This window comes from Mesitornis unicolor, unplaced genomic scaffold (assembly GCF_000695765.1).
Source record: "Mesitornis unicolor isolate BGI_N332 unplaced genomic scaffold, ASM69576v1 scaffold52086, whole genome shotgun sequence".
Taxonomy (NCBI): domain Eukaryota; kingdom Metazoa; phylum Chordata; class Aves; order Mesitornithiformes; family Mesitornithidae; genus Mesitornis; species Mesitornis unicolor.
In genome coordinates, this window is record NW_010194092.1 from 17,268 (window position 1) to 36,921 (window position 19,654).

Genomic DNA, 19,654 nt, shown 5'->3' on the forward strand with positions numbered 1-19,654 from the left:
GAAAATCCTGATGGTATGTTTTAATGTTAGACACGTATTTAAAACATTATTCCGAAGGAGTTTTGTTACTGTTTTTAGGAGAATTGTTTTTAAATCAGAGGAACAGGTAGAAATAGGCTAATGAAAGCTGGCTCACTCTCTTTTCAACTGAACTGTCAGTAGTCCATTTTGTTTTAAGTTAATACAGATTGTGGTATTTAACGGCTGCATCTTTTGTGGTTTTTGTGGGTTTTTTTTTTTGTGAATGCACAGACTCAATTTCAAGCTGTTAACTGTGTCTTTCTACTGTTAAGGTACTGATAAGTTTTAGGTCACTGAAGAGAGCAGGTGAGAATGTGTACAAACTGTTCCAGCCTTTGGAAAGAAACTTAAATCTCATTTTTTTAAAAGCCTGTAATAAGCCCCATGCCTTACACTGTGTGCTTTAAGCAAGTGTGGTTTCTTCAAGACCTCAGTTTTGTCCTCTTTGTGTACTTCATGAATTATTACAAGTAGATAAAGCATGTTGTGCCTCCATCAGAAATTACATTCTGTAATTTAAAATCCACACCTGCTTAAAACCAAAAGCCAGTGGGTGATCAGATTCCCCTTTCTCCATCTGTTTGGAAATGTCCTTCAGGGAGACCCTACTGATGGTGGAGTGCTGGGAAAAGGAAGCAGTATTCAAATGGGTGGATGTTGTGTGAACCTCTCTCAGGAATTAAATACTTCTGCTGTGTCTGAGAGGACTTAAAAACCTCCATAGTGTGTGAAATATGTTAGACTTCATTTCAGATTTACATGTTTAGATGCTTGAATGAGAACTTAATTTCATGTTTCTGCAAAGTTTAGCACATCAAAACGTTGAACTGAAAGTAAGGACTTTGTTGAATTAACAAAGATGTGGATTTTTGGTGGTGGAGCAAAGGTGGAGTTGATCTGGATGAGCAGAAAATTACTGATGTCCTCCTGCCAGTGATTCAGCCTCTTCCAGTTCCTCTGGATGCTCTTGTGTACTTTCTTTAAATTTCTCTGCCATTCCTGCCCAGTGTAACTCCATCAACAAGAACACCCCAGCGTGTACAATCGCTGTGAGGATGGTGCAGTTAACTCACACCAGTAGAGGAGAGAGTGAAACAGGGCAGAGGCCAAGTGATGGCTCTGCCCCATGGGCTGTCAGCAGAGGTGTGTAGTTTCAGCTGTATCTAGCCTATGACAAGACATTTGGACAGAGCAAGTATTTCTACCAGTTTAGTTCTGTTTTGCTCTGATAGAGGGAACAGTTTCCACATCATTCTTCTGAAAGAGACCTCGGTACATTGCCTAGAAAATTAAACTAAATAGCAGTGTCTCCTGAGTCATGCTGCAAGAGAGGTGCAGTGCTCATTTCACACCTCCATAGGCTCTTTTTTTCTCCTCGGAGCAGACCCTTGGCTACTGTTAACAGGTTTACTCCATTGCTGTGAAAGGAACCAAGCCATTTTTACCCCCTCTGCAGATCTGGTTGCATCGGTTTGTCTCAGTTTGAGCAGTGCCAACACAGCTGTTTTGGAGATTGGCAAGCCAGCTGTCCCTAAGGAAAAGGGAGGTGGTAAGCAGTGTGTCTAGTGTGCTGAAGGAAGGTAACATCCTGGGATAACCAGCCATTTGATAGCCTCAAGTGTTGGTAAAGTTACGCGTTAGGAAAATCAAGTAATTAAAAGTTTTGTTGTTGTTAATGGACTAAAATCCCTTATTCTGGGTCTGGTGAAGTGCTGTGTGAACATCTGGGCCTATACAGGGCTCATTTGAAATCTGTGCAGCCCATTTTACCCTAAACATGTTTTCTATGAGCAATATTTGTGAGCACCATTTGCATCAAAGTAGGTTCCACAACTTGGGAGGGACTTTACCTGGTTAGATCTTGTGGATGGATCATTTGGGTGGATCTGGCCCAAGGCCTCTGGTGTGACATGCATTGGGATATGTGACACAGTAAATTGGGCACTGCTTGCATGTGGCATGGATCAAGCAGATTCTGCTGGGAGTAGTTTTACCTCTGCACTGTGTAGGTAACTTTCTAGTGATCAGAGGGCATTAGAAACCCTGTTTTAGGTGAAACACCACAGGGTGGTGTCTATTTACAGAATATGCAACCTGTGACTGCTGTAACTGAATGTAAGCACTCAAAATACTCTGCTTTGCTGATGTGATTGTCTTAAAATACAGCAAATGAACCAAAATAAGTAAAACTGGTCCTATGGCTTAACTGTCTTTGAACCTTAAGTGCTTGCGGTGGCTGAGACTTGATGATGTTTCTTGCACTTGGAGCTCTAATGCAGAGGAATTATTTTCTCCTTCACTGCTTTTCAATCTGTTAGAGAAAATAATTCCCTTTTCGGTCCCTTTGTAGAGTGTCTGGGAGCACAGCACCTGCTCGCTTCTGAGTCCCCCAGGCTAAGACCAAGGCTCGTACCGTAAGGGAAAGCTGTTCCAGAAAATTTTTTAAGCAGAAAGCTTGCTTAATTGTGAAGCTGCGTTCATATGCTCCTTGGGTCCATCTGCATTGCTGAAAGTGTTCTGGACAAACCATTATCTTTGTTTCTAAAACCCAGAGATACTGATGATGTCAGTCATGTGAGACTTAAAAATGTGAAGTTTGTAGCTTTAACTTTTTTTGTAACAAAGAAATGAGCAACACTGGCATAAAGTGCTGACTTGAAATGCTATTTTGTAAGATCTGGCTGTTTGTATATAATAGTGTTGGGTCATTAGTTTGTATATGTATGAAATAGTAACTTTTATTGCATTCCTCTGAGTTTGATACAGGAGATTTTGTTTGGTCTTTCTCAGATATCTTGCCTTATTTGTTTAAAGGGCAAATAAACTGTCCTTACCTGAAAGTGTCAGTGTCGTGACTCATATCTCTGCATTAAAATGCTCTGGTGTATTATTGCTCATCAGGACAAGTTTAACGTGCTGTGCCTCTAGCCAACGTTGTGCAGCATTCTGGAGGAGCACCCAAGCTTTAATAAGCACAAGCAGTGAACGTGTTGGATACCCCTTTCTGAACAGACAATTCTTTAGCCTTAAACCATTACTAATTCTGCACCTCCAGGAGAGATTTGCTGTCGTTCAGGGCAGGTCCATGTGCTGCTGGCTCTGTGGCAGTTCAGGAGGATGTGCAGTAGGAGCTCAGGCTGTTTCCCCACACCGAGGAGCTTTTGCAGCCCTTCCTGGAGCTGCAGTCGGAGGAGGTTATTTTGCCCCAAGGGTGCTCTGGCAGACGGGGACAGTGAACGCTGCTGTAGGTACTTGCTGTCTGTGCTCTGTTATCTCACACTGCAGCAACATCTCTGAGCCTGTAGTCAGTTCTGGGACTCAGCACATATTGATTTATCCACCTTCCTACACAACAGGTGAGGCTAGAGGCTCACTTGCCCGGTTCTGGCTGTCTTGCTGCACTTTCTAGCTCAGAAAAACACGAAGCTGACAGTGAGTGGTGCTGCCTTCCAAGGGTCAACTGTTGGCTTCTTGTGTGGTTTCCCTAGCAGTTGCTAAATCTGTCCTGAGGGATGACTAACCGAAGCAGAGACAGAACTCATTCAGGAGTCAGCTTTGGTTAGCAATCCCGGAAGCAACAAAATAGATTTGAGCTTTTAAATGTTAGCAAAGAGTGTGGAAATCAAAGGGGGGGAGACCATGGGCATTTCTAGTAACAGGGGAAGCCTGGATCTCCTGCATATTCTCGGCAGCATCACTGGGGTAGTGTGGAGCCCCAGCACCGAGGGAGGGCTGTCCTCCCTTGCAGCAGCAGCACCGCAGCCGTACCAGGGCCGTGTTCACGTGCACAAATACTAATTGTATATAACGAGCAAAACCAGTGCTAACAGGTAGCCACGAGCTGGGGCTGACAATTAGCCAGGTTTTCCTGCCCCATGGGGGAAAAGTAAACTTTCCACAAATACCCTTCCTGCACCCTCATTTTGTCCCATTTCCTCTTGTCTGCAGGCCAGAAGAGCCTGAGCAGACAGTTGATGCTTTGCATTTTGGCTGGCAGCCCTGACTTGAGAATTGATAATTTTTCATTGCATTAATCACTCTGGCAAAAAAGAGCCAGACCAGGAAACACCCATCAGCTCTTTCCAGACCAAAAGTGACTTAATTGTCCTTTAATTTAAGAGGCCAGGAAGACCGCCAATGTCTTTAAAAACCTTAAAACAACTCACAGCCACCTCTGGAGCACAGGCTGTTCTGCTCCCCTCTCAGCTGTCAGCACTGAAATCAATGCAGCGCTGGACGTGCAGAGACCCCCGAGCCCTGAACCCCATCCAGGGTGGTCACAGCAGCAGAGCCGCCTCCTGCAGACCTGCCCCTGCACAAACCACGGATGGCTGAGTTCTGGGGTGCCCCTTCCTCTGCCCCGAGAGGCTTGCGAGCTCCAGACCATCACTCGTTGACCACAGAGGGATGATCTTGAAAGACACAGGGCAGTTTTCCCTCTCTGCTGCTCTCATCATATTCAATGCATCCAGGGTGGTCACAGCAGCAGAGCCGCCTCCTGCAGACCTGCCCCTGCACAAACCACGGATGGCTGAGTTCTGGGGTGCCCCTTCCTCTGCCCCGAGAGGCTTGCGAGCTCCAGACCATCACTCGTTGACCACAGAGGGATGATCTTGAAAGACACAGGGCAGTTTTCCCTCTCTGCTGCTCTCATCATATTCAATGGCTGGCTGTGAACCTGCATCGCCAGTGCTGTGTTTCCCTGTCTGCCTGACCTGTGGTTTTCATTCCCTGAAATTGTGACGCCTCTCTAGGTGTATTTGGTTAACTTAATCCCGCCCCTTCAAGGCTATTCATTTAGCTGTCTCAAATGGTTAGAAGGAAAGCCTTGAGTTTATGTGTTTCCTACAACTAAGTTAATAGCTATAGTTCATAGAAAGACTGAAGTCAAACCATGAGTATGTGCAAACTGTGGGGCTTTCTCACAACCAAGGATAAAGTTCTAGCATAATTTTGTTAAAAAAATATTGAATTACAGCTCTGTATGTCTTTACCGTTCAGCAAATACAGGAATTACAAGTAATGCTCATTTAACACATATGCAATCAAGCAGTTAGCTCTGATTTTTGACCCCTGAACAGAGATGAACAGCGCTGTAGGAGCCGGTGAGCAGAACAGCTCCCAGAAACACTGCCGAAAAGGAGGTTTTCTTCCTGCAGATCAAGCCCTGTAAAATCTCCTAGTTTTCCAATAACCAGCTGAGTGCACAGACCATACTCAGGGTCCTCTCGGATCTGAAAGCTGGCGAAGTTTTAAACAAAAGTAATGAAGTTTACTTTCTCTCTGAGCAGAGTTGTCTAATTCTCAGCTGCATGAAATAGCTTAATAAGGTCACTCCTTAATTACCATTCCCTGGAGGCAAAAGAGTCACTCTTTCATCAATCATTGTGTGGCTGTGGAGAGCAGCTTTTGTAGAAATAACCTGATAAAGAGTTTTAATTGATTTACCCACTGTACCCAATGAAAAAGCAGTCACTCTCAGGAAAACTGATTAAGGATTAGCTAAAGGACATGAATTTCCTACTTGCCTTAGAATAGTAAGTCAGACCAGTCCTGGCAACCCATCGCTGCACGGAATTGTCTCGCTACAGTGAACGTGGGCTGTGATCACCCACTCCTGTGGTGCTGGGCACCTTCCTGCACCCAGTCCTTCCCCGCTCTGCAGAGCTCGAGCTCTGCTCGATCTGCCTGCACAGCAGTGGGAGGATTTTCTTAGTGCAGTTACTCATAACCATACAAATCCTCATGTCTTCACAGAGAGCAGGAGACTAAAAAAAGAAAGCATCTTTCATGGCTTTTCCCAAACCCAAGCCTGGAGCTCCCACACACCAGCTCCTCTGAGGGCAGCCGCATTTGCAGCACAGCAGAGGGGCTCACAGGAGGTCCTGCCTTGCTTTTAACCCCAAAATCAGGGGAGTTTTTGCCTTGAAAAGATTAGCAGCATGTGAATTTTTAATTTTTTTAATGGAAAAACTCTCAAAGGAATAAAGATTAAACTGTTTTTAACCCTCTTCTCCTATCACATGTAGCAGAGGAATGCCCTTGTCACAGGGAGAGCAGCACTGTCTTCCCCTCCCCAACCAGTCCCTGCAGACAAACAGCCTGGAGACAGCCCCCTCATTTCGGGGCATCAGAGAGGCCACTTCCAGCACCAGGAGCTAGCTCAGGAGCTAACTCAGCCTTTTTTTTACTTCAGGATAATGGAGGATGAAGCCCAGGCAGCATCAGAGCACAAACTACACCCCCTGAAACACAGAAGAGCAGACTGCCCTTGAAGGAGCTGGACACACTGTTGGGATATTTTCTCTCTGGAGCAAAAAATTGGTGCTGGGCTTGCCCAGGAGTGCTGCTCCTCATGTGCTCAGCATCTGCTTGGGAGCTTAAAACCCTCTGTAGGTGCAAAGGTGCTCAAAACCTTGAGCAGCCTGGTGCTGTCCTTAGGGCTCTTCTGCACCTCCAAAGGGGCTACCAGCCCTGAGGCTGGATGTGATGAGGGCCACTAAAGCCAAGGGGACGTTCTCCATGCCAGGAGATGGGATTTAAACTTGCACTGAGCCACTGACTCGGCCCCAGCTCAGCCGATGAGCTGTACAGGCACAGACACACCGAGCTGCCGCCAAACAGAAAACCAGCCTCCAAAACGGGTCACTTAGGTCTTTAATAAAATATACAGTATGCATCCCATGCATAGATAGAAAATTAATTTACGTGCTCTTTTAATTATTTGCATAATGCTTTTTAATTAACACATGTAATTTAGTCTTCACATTTTAATACATTTTGCTACTGGAATATTTATGGAGAGAAGGGGAAATTCCTTCCTTTGTTCAAGTAACAGTGCAGCGGGAACTGGTCAGAGCAGACGGTGGAGCTCACCGGTCCCTGCTCGCAGTAAGAATGAGCACAGAGCGGACCACAAACTGTCGGTACTGGAAGACTCGATGATGCCAGGAGTGTGAGCACACTCCCATCCCACAGCGCTGCTCCCTGGGGACCCCTCCCTGAGTCCCACTGGGGTTCAGAAAGCTGGACCCACACTGGTATTGGTTTGTCTTTTCTTCCCCATGATCAGATATCCAGCCAGGACAACAGGCAGCAACCACCACAGTCCAGGTGCCTGGGGTCATCAATGTATTTTTTAGCTGATTTAGGTAATTGGAGGGTGCACACTTCTCGCGCAGGCATTGCTGGGTGTACTCCTCTGTGCACAAAGGAGCGGCACCATTTCCAAGCAAAGAACTGGGGGTCAAGGAAAAACTCTGCAGGGAATTAATGCTGTGCTGGGAGCAGCCCCGAATGTGCTCAGCCAGGGTGGGGATGGGGGTGGGAAGGGGGTCTGGTGATGGGGACAGACCTCCCTGCCCGGCTGTGAGGTGCTCAGTGGCTGCAGTGATGCTGAGCAGTGCGAGGTCCCCTCTGCCCCAGGAATTGGCACCCAGGGAGCTCAGCTCCCTGTAGGGACAGAGGTGATGCTGGGCAGTGTGAACCCCTCCTCATCCAGGGAGCCCCTGTGACCCCTTACCCACAAGGCAGTGAGGGACGAGGCAGCAGAGTGCAGCCGGGCTGGGGGTTGCAGCTTCTCCATGCCCAGGAGTGTCTGCCCCCATACCTGCCCCCACAGCACTTTGCAAGGACTCTGCCTCCTCTCTGCCCTGGGGGCTGGGTGCCAGTGGCCCATGGCATGGGAGTCCCATGGAGCAAAGGGCTTGGTGAGGAGAGCCCCTTCAGGGATGGCCCCTCGGTTCCCCCGGCTTGATCCCCTTTGGCTGCTCCTGCCTTGGAGGACTCCTACCTTTTGCCCGGTAATCCCCGGCAGGTGTCCTCCGTGCATGGACAGTGCTCCCAGCACGGCCCCCAGACTCAGATCCCTGGTGATAGGGGCAGTGGCAGTGCAGGAAAGCCATTAATGCCTACCTGCAATGGGAGGAAGGTGAGGTCCAGTCAGTCCCACCCCAGGGGCTGTGGACAGTGGGGCTCACCCTGATCTGGATACCACATCTCCTCCAGTACAGATTCATTTCCAACCCCCTTTCCCCAGTGGCCAGCAGGGGAGCTGAGCCTTTTGGGGCTGTTTCCAGCTATGGGTAGGATGAGATTGGAGCTGAAGTTAATGCCAAGCTGGCGCAGGAGCTGCCAATATGGTCAGCGACTGCCTCACCCTCAAGCTCTTTAACCTCACCCCGGACAACACAAAACCTCAGGGCAGAGGAAAATCCCTCTTCATGCGGCCAGGGCAATGCCTGTTCGGGGGTCACCTGTATTCCTCTTTTTCTCACTCCCTTTCTGGCAGGGGAACGTCCAGCATTGCAGCCTCCATTCACAGCCACAGGGGAGCGGGGCTGTCACTGGGTGAAGGCTGAGACATGTCCAGGAAGACCCAGCTGCTGCGTCCTGGGGGCTGGAAGCAGCCAGCACCCACTGGGCATCTCCTCCATCCCCTCCTGTCCTTCGCAGGGGTGGCTGTGAGGTGGGGAGAGCCTGGCTCCTCTGCCATGTCCCAGTGCCACAGCCGTGCTGTGCTCGTGGTGAGCAAGCAGGTCCCATGCGTGCCCCGGTGCCACGGCACAGGGAGGTCAGGGTGCAGGGTGGGCGCTGGGGGTCAGACCGCGGCGGTCGGGGCTGCCTCTGCCCAGGGAGGTCTCGCTCAGAGCCTCTGAGTCTCGGTCGTGGCTGGAGATACTCCCCACATCCTCGGAGTCTTTCTTCCCGCTGTTCCTCACGGCCGCCTCCAGTGCCTTCTGCTTGCGGTAGAAGTGGGAGAACTTGTTGAAGATGATGGTGATGGGCAGTGCCACGACCAGGATGCCCCCCAGTATGCAGCCTGAGGCAGCCAGCTTGCCCGCCACGGTGACAGGGACCACGTCACCGTAGCCCACAGTGGTCATGCTGACCGTACCCCACCACCAGCATGCCGGGATGGTGTCAAAACCGACATCTTCCTCCTTCTCGGCAGTGTAGGCCACACCAGAGAAGACGGAGACCCCCACGGCCAGGTAGAGCAGCAGGATCCCCACCTCCCGGTAGCTGTGCTGGAAGGCAAAGCAGAGCGGTGGTCAGTGGGTGCCACTGTACCCATCAAAGCCAGGACACTGGGATCCCACAGTGCAAATACAGCCCCACATACCACCATCAGGGATCTCAGTGCCTCCATCCATCTCTACCATGGGATATCCTGCTGCAGAACCAGGCTGAGATGGGGCAGCCAGGAAATCAGCCCTGGCATCCCCAGCCATCCCTCTGCCCCCACCAGCCCGCAAGGAGGAGGTGGTGTGGGGAGGGCAGGGGACTGCCGCTTCCCAGCCAGGGCTCCCAGGCACAGACTGCTCCACCGCCTCCAGCACTTGCTCTGACCTGATCTCGGCTAAACAATATTTAGGCACATTTTCCTTTTATCTTGGCAGATGCCCAGAAATCGCCAAATAGGCAGCCTCTAAGTGAAGTGATTTGTATTTCCCTGAGACGCTGGCGATGCATTGACAGGGAAGATGTGCGTCTCTGCTGCAGGCTCAGCTCTTCAGCCCTGGCCCCCCAACTGTTGGGGACCCCACAGCCAGAGCCCCACGGACCCATCTGCTCCCCCTTATACCCCAGCACCACCTACAGTCCCAGGGTCCATTTAACCCTTCGTTACACACTTGGGCAAGAGAGATTGGGGTGCTCCAGCTGACAGAGCTCAGGATGCTTTTGCTCTTACTTGCCGGGGATGGATGTTGCACTCATGGGAGGCAGAAACTGCCCCCACCCCAGTTTCTGTCCCCTGTAGTCCCATTCCTGGGGACACTTGAACCCTAAGGTTCTGGCTGATCTGACCCGGGAGACATCAACCCGGCAGCACATTTCTCCTGGCTTAGCACCCCAGCCCCAGGGGCGGGTGATGGGTTTAAGGCTCAGCCATTGGCACCTGTGTAGCACCCAATGAGCCTGACGAGGGGTCTCCAGCAGAGTCTGCAGGACAGTGCATGGGCAGAAGGGCTTGTTCCAGGGGGGAGTTTTCTTGCAGAAACTCCTGTTTCTGAGACAATTACATTATTACATTTCCCTTCAGGTTTTGCTGCTTCTCTATGGCAGACTCCAAGTGACCTCTGAGCTGACGTGAATCCAAGCAGCCCTGGTCATCAGGTTAGTGCAGAATCCATCCAAGGTCAGCGTGGGCTGGCCTCAGCACCCACCTCATGGGGTGCTGCAACCCCCCCCAGGTCACCAAGGCTCACACCAAGGGGTCTGGGAGCCCAGTGGGAATGGGGCCATGGGACACCCAGCCTCTCAGGTGGGTCTGCAGGATCTGGGAGTACAGACTGATGGTAGAGGTGTGCAATGCTCCTTGAAAAAGCTGCCATTACTCTGGTTTCTCTAAAACAGAATGGGGACCCCCAGGCCAGGCTGCTCTTAAAGCCTCACAGACCAGGAGGGGATCACAGAGCCCCCATTTTCTGGCAGGGCCAGGCTGATCACCCCCATAGCCAAAGTCACCACCGTGCTGGTGACCTGGTCCTCAGCACAGCTGGGCCACTTGCTTTTGATTGTCACAAGTGAATGCCTTGGAAGTTTCTGCCCACTGATCTGCCACCTTGCCCTTCACCTTTTGGGGAAAAGAAAGCAGAGCTCTGATTGTGGAGGGTTTTTTTTTTCCCAGTCTCCTAACAGTCAGAGAATGCTTTACTGGAGACCACATAATGACTAAACGAGACAACATTTGCGCAAAGCAAACAGCAGAAGACGTGGGAAAAGAGCTTCCATGGTCAAGGCGAGACATAAAGGAAGCGGATTCACAGCAGGGAGCAAGAAGACTTTGCTTAGACTGCCGGCAAAAGCTGCTCAGCTAATGCCAGTAATACCGAGGGGAAATAATATCCTCCTACTCTGCTGTCGCCTGTGGCTGCAAATGCCCTATAGCAGCTCCGAGGGAGCTCCTTGGGAAGGACAAACAGCTCAGAGCCACTGAGATTCAAGGATGTATCACTTGGCCACGAAAGATTCATTCCTGGCTGGAGCTTAACAGCACATCTGTATGTCCCAGCTGGGGAGCTGCAGAGCCAAATAAGCCTATACATTTTTAAAGAATATCAGTTATGGCCCTGGGATGTGTTGGAGGGTGAGGGTGAGGGGGAAGTCAGGAAGCTCGATAGCTCCTACTGCTTTATTTTACAAGCAGGGTCAAGGCTCAAGGCACATGGGAGGCTCCAGGAAACTCCCAGCTGATCCTCAGGCACTGGCAGCCACCTTTTTGCAGCCATTTATGCTCAAAATGTGTTGACCCAGGGCAGCAGCCGTAGCTGGGGTTTGGGCAGGGATGCAGGCTTAGGCGTGGTTCAGATGAGGATGTAGTTTTAGCCATGGTTCAGGTGGGACACAGATTCCTGCCTTTGGGACAGCCATGGGCTCCTTTCCCTGCTGAGTGTACATCTTTCCTCCAGTGCAGCAGAGGACAAATGAATTGGAAGAGCCCCGTCTGAGCCTGGCCAGACATACCAGCATGGAGACCGAGCATGGAGATGGCCGGCAGCAGCGACAGCTGGGCAATGCATCTGCTGTCTGGGGACGTGCAGCTCCGGCTCTTCCAACCTATTTGTGTAGTTAGGCCCCTAAGGGGACAAACAGCAACTCCTGCAGATCCTTGTGGATGCCAAAATTACTCGGTGCCTAACACCTATTGACTGCCAGTGGGAGACAGGCACCAAACCCACACCTGGGAAGCTGCAGTAGCAGTAATGGATGCTGTGCATGGCAGGGAGAGAAAGCAGAGACATGTGGGAAGCCTCTCCTCAATTTAAATAGACCCTGCATTGGGCCCCAAGCAATCTGAAGACACTTCAGAGCTTATGATATACAAAAGGCAGAAATCCCTCTGCTAGCACTTTCGTGGCAGGGGAACAATTACTTGGCTTGCCAGAGCCATTGCTCCCACTTCCTGGCTGTTAACAGCCTTGACTCCACTGCTGCTGCTTTATACTCTTGCAATAGGAAGTAAATTATGATTAACAAGATGTTGTAATTTATGTGCTCAGTAAATCACGCCGCCAAGCTGCTGCGTCAGATTTATGTCTTCGCTCATTCCCATTTACAGCTGGCTCTGGAGTCCCCAGGAAGCAGCACTTTCCAGTGCATCACTCGGTGAATCAGCGGCTCAGCAGAGGCTGGAGCCAGGCTACTGCCGGCTCTCCGGATCTAGTCGGCTGCTTAATAACATGCAGATGAGCCCATCAGACCCTGTTCTGCTGCAACGTGTTGTTCACGCTTAAATGGAGCACAGAAAGAGTTCAGGAAGCCCTTCCCATGTGTACAATTTTATTTAAATTTTGCAGCATTACACGGGCCTGTCACTTGCTAATCCATCGTTCAAGGTGAGTGTTCAGAAGTAAGTATGATGGAGGTAGGACCTCAGGCATCTTCATTTCAAGCAATCCTCCCTGGGCCCTGTTTTCAGCAGGCTTTGAGGATGCCAGGAATTTTTTCACCCCACTTACTTTGATGTTCCATGGGCTTTGCAGGATTAGTGCTGGGCTGGTCCTGCTTTGCAGCAGAATTTGGCAGAAGACCTTTCCTTCTGGCCATCCTCATCCTCAGCCACACTCAGGGGTTGCTTTTCTCCATGGCTCACCCACGGGGATGGGTCCAACCATGGCAGTCGAGTCCTGCCACTGCCAGGACATCCCATGGTGGCCTGGCCATGGCTGCAGAAGTGAGAAACGGGGCGTCCCCAGCCGCAGCTGTGCCTGCTCCATCCCTGCCATGGCCCCTCAGAGGGAGCAGCACCAGGAGCTGCAGCTCTGGCCCCTGCCAGGCACTGAGTGGGAGGAGAGTGTCCTTTTGGTTGAATTTCAAGCTCTGTTATGAAGATTGCTTTCCTAGGCCATTTGTTTGGCGTGCTGGTTGTTTGAAGGGAGGAAAAAAAGCATCAGGATATTTGCATGAGCAGTGCCTGAAAAAAACAGTCTTCTGGTTTGAACATGGGGACCAGAGGCAGCCCCACAAGGAGAAATGTTTGCCCTGGTGACCTCCTCCCCATGCCCAGCACAAGCCCTTTGTGTGATGGGACACTGGGAGCACGTGTCACTCTGCGTCTTGGCAGGCTCCAGGATCGACTTGAGGATTTCTTTTGATATGATCGCCAAGAATCAGAGACAATTAAAGGCTGAGCTTAATTGGCTACTGCATCAGGCTGGATTTTCTGTGTAAGCGCAGGGGGTGAGGGGACAGTTTCACTATCCCTGGATTTGGGATGGAGGAGGGAGAGCATTTGGGATGGTGGGGGAGAGCAGAGCTGTGCAGGGAACCATGTCTGGTCCACGCTGTCAGCTGAGCCGCAGCCATGGAGGTCTGGGCTGCAGCACCAGGCTGGTGAGGGTTTTGTGATAGATTCATGCTTTGACTCTTATCACAGCTGCTCTTGGTCTGTCTAAGGAGGCTGGGGGTGCTGCAGAGGGGTCTGCAGAGACACAGCCTTGAGATATGCCATGGAGGATGCAGTCTGCCTTTCAACAAACCTGCATGCCTGAACCCCGGTCCTTCTCTGTCTCAACTTCTCCTCATGCAGCTCTTCCTCCTGAGGACCATGTGGTCCTGGGGCCAGCTCCTCCCAGCCCTGCATGCTGTGTTTTGCCAGAGCTTTTCCAGCTCTGAGGGACAGCTGCTGGTAGCCCAGGCTCTGCTAGGGGCACAGACCCTGCCTTGGGCTGGTTGTCCCAGGCCCTGCAGTTAACCTTTTGGTTTTCCATTGCTACTCTGTACCACCCGTGGCCAACCATGTGCCAGTCCTAACCTCATCACAGCCTGGAGCATCCAAGTGTCAGCTCAGCTGGACCAGGATTTCTATGTCTCCCTAGACGGGCAGACACCAAAGGTTGGATGCTGGCCTCCTGCCAGCCAGCAGCATGCTGATAGGAGGTTCCCCTTTCTCCCAGACTGAGGACAAGACCAGCTCCAAGCCACACACACTGGTGCTGGCACACTCAGCAGCTGCTGGCTGGCCTGGTCCCTGCTCAGCAGGTAGCTCACAGCCTGGCTAGGCACTGACCAACTTCTGGTAAGACACCACCATCCACCCATGCATGGCTGAGTTCATGTCAACACCCTGCAATGGGGCTTGCACACCATAGCAGGGTAGGGGTGGCTGAGTCCCTGAAGACACCAGTTCTGCATGAAGCAAAGTCTAAAAGCAATGGGGTTAACTTCTGTTTGCTCTGAGTCTGTGTATGAAGAGGACTCATGCACTGCTCCTCACACTTGGTTGCTGTAGCAGACACCCAAACAACAACCTAACCCACCACCCCAAGTAAGCTTAACAGACACCACGTAGAGCTGGTGGCTCACAGGGAATGGGTATGTCCACATCCCCCAGCCATACCAGAGGTCTCCTTCTTGCCTAGAAACTATAGGAGTAGATAAGGAGGTAGAGAGTTGGTTTACCTTCAGGGTAGCCCCCAGCGACCTCAGTCCGGTGGAGTGCCGAGCCAGCTTCAGCACCCGGAATATCCTCATGAGCCGAAACACCTGCACGACCTTGCCCAGGTTGCCCAGCTCTGAGTCACTGCCCATGGTCACATCCACCATCAGGGTGAAGTAGAAGGGCAACACCGAGACAATGTCAATCAGGTTCAGCGGATGCTTGAAGAACTTCCTGGGGTTGGGGGAGAGCAGGAGGCGGGAAGATACTTCGAAGGTGAACCAGGAGATGCAGAAATACTCCAGCTTGTGCAGAATGGGCTCATCAAGCACGTTGCCATTCTCATCCACCTCCTGGTACTCGGGCATGCTGTGGATGCACATGGTGGCTATGGAAACCAGCACCACGCTGATGGACACGAAGCTGAAGAGTTTGCTGGGGATGGAGTAGCCGGGGTTCTCCATGGTGAGCCAGAGGCGTTTGCGCACATTGCCGCAGCGCAGCGTGCTGTAGCGCAGCAGGTCATGGTTGATGTCAGAGATCTCATCAGGGGACGTGTCCACGCTGCTGACTTCGCTCTCCTCATCCCAGTTGTGGTGCCGGCTCTCCAGCTTGCGCTCATGGTAGCGGTAGCTGCAGCAGGAGTCCAGGAAGAACTCATTGATGCCCCAGTACTCGATCTCCTGGCAGAAGGAGAAGACACACAGCTCTTCCATGACATGCAGCTTCCCCGTCTGGTAGAAGTGAAGCACGTAGAGGAAGAAGCCGGGGTTTCGGTCGAAGTAGAACTCCCTGGCGCTCACGTCATAGTCATCGCAGAGCTGCAGGATGGACTCCTCTGAGTCGCAGGAGAGCAGGCGGCCCAGGCGGGTGTCGGGGAACTTGGAGAGGGCACTGGAGCTGAGCCGCCTTCTCAGACCCCCCACGTTGATGTTGATAACGTCCTCCTCAAAACTGGGACCCCAGTAATTTAAGGTCTTGTTGACCATGATCAGCAGAGCGGGAGCTGGTTCCACCTGCGGGTGAGACACAGTGGGGCTGGAAGGGACACAGGGCTCCCCGCATCCAGGTGCTCCTGGTGGGGGGGAGGAGGCAGAAGCACCCTGGGGAATGAGGATCAGAGAGAGGAGAGGGGAGAGAAACAGCTTTGGACAGTTGTTCTTTGGTGGTGTGGAAGGAAAAAAAAAATATGATGATTTCTGCAGGTGAAACTTTTCCTTGCTTTTTTTACCTCCTGAAGTTTTTCCCTCTGCAGATCGCTACTAACTTAAGAAGGGCAGTTTACTGCACCTCAAGCACCTCATCTGTGGGGCTTTCCTGGTTCAAATAGGTAATAAGACACTGAAGAGCAGATTTATCCCCCATGCACAAAAATACACCTCATCAAATCACTGCCAAACTGATTCTGCTAAAGAGCTTTGTAGCCCAACTATCTACATTGCTAATTAGACCTGGTCAGAAAGTCCTTAAATGGTGCGATCTTCCCAGCAGCAAAGGCCATTTTGCCAAAATCAAAGTGTTTACACAGAAGGTGTCAGTTTTAGGGAGAATGTCAGTGGAAGAAGTGTCAAAACAATTAATCTGCTTTGTTTCCTCCTGTGTGTTCTGTCATGTAAAATATTATTTTATAATGTTGAAACTTAACAAAAACATGATTCAGAATCATTGATGACTCTGAATTTAAAATCTGTGCATTGGTAGGAAATAAAAAATGACGTTTTGATTTCTATTGTGTTTCGGGGTTTTAAAAGTTTCAGGGAGCTGAGCTTTTCTGTGCAGCAGAAATTCCATTTTCCAATGAGAAGCAGTTAAAGCATCTAACAAAGAGAAGCATTCCCACACCTTGATATGTAATTACCCATCTGGACCAGATTACAATAAAGAAGCAAATAAAAAGGTTTGTGATCTTCCTACATCACCTTGAAATCAGACTTCTCCACCTACCTTATTCATCCAAACATCTGGGGGCACACGGAGCAGCCCCATACCCATGCAGTCCCCCTGCTCCTGGCGTGGGAGTGTTGGGTGTCCTCAGGAGGGACACCACATTTGCTCTCTTGGTTGAGAAGTTACATTTTCCCCACACATTGACTACTTTGGAAAAATCTCACTATTAGGCGTGACTTGCTCCACACTTCCATGGTCACCTCTGGTACCAACATGACTTCAGCAGCCCCTGATGCTTTTGCTACAGCCGTCACTGAGCCCAAAGGCTCACCTCCCTGGTTTTAATCATCCAGCTGCTTATCAGAAAAATCTCACACTTTCTCTGCCTTGTGTCACCCACTGAAGTTTTCAAACTTCCGGGTGACGCAGAGACAGGCAGCAGGAGCCAAGGGAAAAGGCTGCAGCAGCCCCAGCGGAGATGCCGAGATGCCACCAGACCCTGCACAGGACAGTCCGGTCCAACAGCAGCCACCGAGGGCCAAGGCCAGATCAGTGACATGAGGCGGGTGCCTCGTCTGCCCAAGGGAAGCCCAGTTCCCCTCCAGACCCCACTGCACCTCAGCCCTACGTTGCTCGCTGGACAACTCATGGGGTTTATGGGGCAAACATCAAAGCAGGACGTATTTTCTGGTGCAGCAGAAAAGGTTTGTCAGACCAGGAGGGACCTGGTCCCTCACATCTAAATCTGGAGGTCAGAGCAGAGCTGGAGAAGAACAGTTACTGGAGTGATGGTTAGAAATAAACCCCAGAGGTCTGGTTTTAAGCTGAGCAGGGCTATGTGTGCAGCAAATGCCAGATTTGTGTGAAATAGCCTGGCAGAGGCATCTGCTAACTCCATTGCATTTCCCAGCCAAGGCTTCTTAAAGACACAGGCTTTGCACCACAAAGCCAGCGCTTCCCATGACACCACATCTGGAGGAGGCAAGGGGCTGTGATAAGCCTCAGAGCTTAATGGGTTCATTGTCTGCCTTCCAAAGGGGAGGAAAAAAAAAAGGATCAACTTTATAATGCTTAAGACAAACGTAAGGGAGAAAAAAGGTTCTAAACACTCCTTTTCAGGGATAAATTGGAATTTCTGTGACAGATTAGCTTTTCCAAGGAAGACAGCACACAGCCCATCTGTGGGGTGGGGATGACTAATCCAGGTTCCTTCCAGAACGATGCTCATGCATTCAGGCTACAAACACACACGGGGCCATGGGGGTGGGTCTGTGGGGTCCAGCTTATCCCACACTCAACCTCAACCTCTCTCCACACCTGCCCTACACAGCCTCAGCTTCAAGAGGCCAGGCAAAACGTCACAGAAACAAAAGGAAAGGTGGTTTTGGGGCTGGGCTGGGGCATGGTAAGGCAGGACAAGGCTGAAGCGATGCTCTGGCTCAGCAGAACCATCTCCAGCTGCGGCTCTGGGTGAGACGTGCCAAACCCTGAGAGCCAGTAGGGAGCCAGCTCCCACTTCTCTCCCAGCTCAAAGCAAAAAAGTGGGTGTCAGGGCCCTGCGAGCCTTTGTACCCCAGGGAAATCCCTGCATCCATCCCATCCCACCCTACCTCCCGCGCAGGAAGCAGAGCGAGAAGGGTTGCGAACTGTTGGAGATTCTCCTCTCTGATGTTCGCTTCTGAATAGAGCAGATTATTTCTGCCCACATACAGCTTTCATCTAGAAATCTAAAGCAGCAATTAATAGTTTTATAACTCTTTTCCCTGCTCATTTCATGACAAGCTAAGCTCAACATTAGAACAAAGCTGAGGTTTGAACTGAGAGCTGGTGTGATCTCCCCTGTTGGATCACCAAAGTATGCACCCATCTTGCATTTGCAGGGATATCTGCTAGGAAACAGATGCTTACTTTGGGAAGGTTGGGTGTTTTGGGTTTTTATTATTATTATTATTATTTAAAAGCACAATGCACAGAGAATACAGATGTGTCTTGAATAATATGGATTTGCTAAATTTTCTTTTAGTTAACCCAAAATTTCCATGAATGGAAATTATCCTTCTGATAAATTTTGTAATATATTGTAAGTTATTTTACAGAGACAACCATCAGAATTACACAAGCCCAGTGTGAGCTGGGTGTTGGGCATTCAAATGAATACGTATCTTGTGGAGAAAAAATCTTTTATATATGCATTTATGACAGTAAAATATATAAAAACAGATCAAGCATATCTGTAAGAAATGCTAGAAGAGTTTCCCTTGACAACATATCTTTTTCTTAAAGGCTTTCAAATAGAAGTTATGTATATTTATTCTTACTGGCAGAGCGGACCCAAGGGAGTGGGAAGGAAGATGCTAATAGACATTCAAGTGAGGATGCAGCAAGCGCAGGGAGTATTGCACACAGGGGCTTTTCCAACCAGGTACAATGGATTTAGATTAACAGTCCAAATAAAAAGCCCTGTACTTACAGCTCAGCAAGGCTTCCCGGCGGGGAGTCGTGTGGCTTGTCTCAAAGGAGCCATTAGAAATGCGCAGAGGAGGAAAACCTTCATCCTTTGCCTGTAGCCCAGTCCTAAACGCTCTGTCACCCTGGGCTTGAGACTCTGCATGTCCCAAGTGTGCAGGGCTGGTGGCCACAAACCGCTGGAGGAAGTCCTGTGCAGGATGTCCATGGGGCTGGGGTAGGACTGGGGGTCCTACACTGGGTACCTGGAGGAGGAGTGGGGCTGGCTGCCCCCCAGCTCCTGCAGGATAGCATCCCCATCAGCCATGGGCTGGGGCAGGACTGGGGACACGCCTGCTTTCTGGTCATCCAAAAGTGCCCTTGCAGAGCCCTGTCCCCATGGCTGGGCACCCCTGAAGATGCTCAGCACCAAGCCATGGATTTGGCGGTGGGGAGGTGCCTGGCAGGCAGCGAGGAGGCTAGGAGGGGGATTCCCACTGTTGACAGAGCATCAACTGCTGCTGCACACTGAGAGGCCACCAAAATGCTCAGGACTGGGAATGCAGATAACGGGAGGGGACTCCCAGCTCGCTTCGGGGTGCAGGAGGAGGTGATTTCCAATAGCTTGATTTTCTTCTGCGAGCAGGCAGCCCAGTGCTTGCTGCAGATGATGCCCTGCCCTGTGCCAGCCTCTGCTCGCAGGTCCCAGGCAGTGGATGTACAGCTTTCCGGAGGGGATCCCCCGCCCTGCCCTGCTTCTTAGGGAGGTGGAGATGTAGGCCCCGTGGGGGGAAGGCTTCGGGGAGAAGGACTCCCTTACACCCGCCCGCAGAGGGGCAGGGAGGAGAATCCCTGTGCCCCGGGTCCCAGCAGCATCCCGGGATGTGGGTGCTGGCACAGCGGCTCCCTGCTCATCCC

At 50.9% G+C, this 19,654-nt stretch overlaps 1 protein-coding gene across 1 annotated transcript; it reads right to left on the bottom strand.

Moving 5' to 3' along the window:
* Window positions 1-8,594: 8,594 nt before the first annotated feature.
* On the bottom strand, window positions 8,595-15,393 carry KCNS1 (potassium voltage-gated channel, delayed-rectifier, subfamily S, member 1). The gene is made up of 2 exons (XM_010187661.1): window positions 14,428-15,393; window positions 8,595-9,050 (listed from the first exon to the last, which is right to left on the bottom strand). Exons 1-2 carry the CDS (start codon window positions 15,391-15,393, stop codon window positions 8,595-8,597), a joined length of 1,422 nt encoding a protein of 473 aa, XP_010185963.1.
* Between the last annotated feature and the right edge of the window lie 4,261 nt (window positions 15,394-19,654).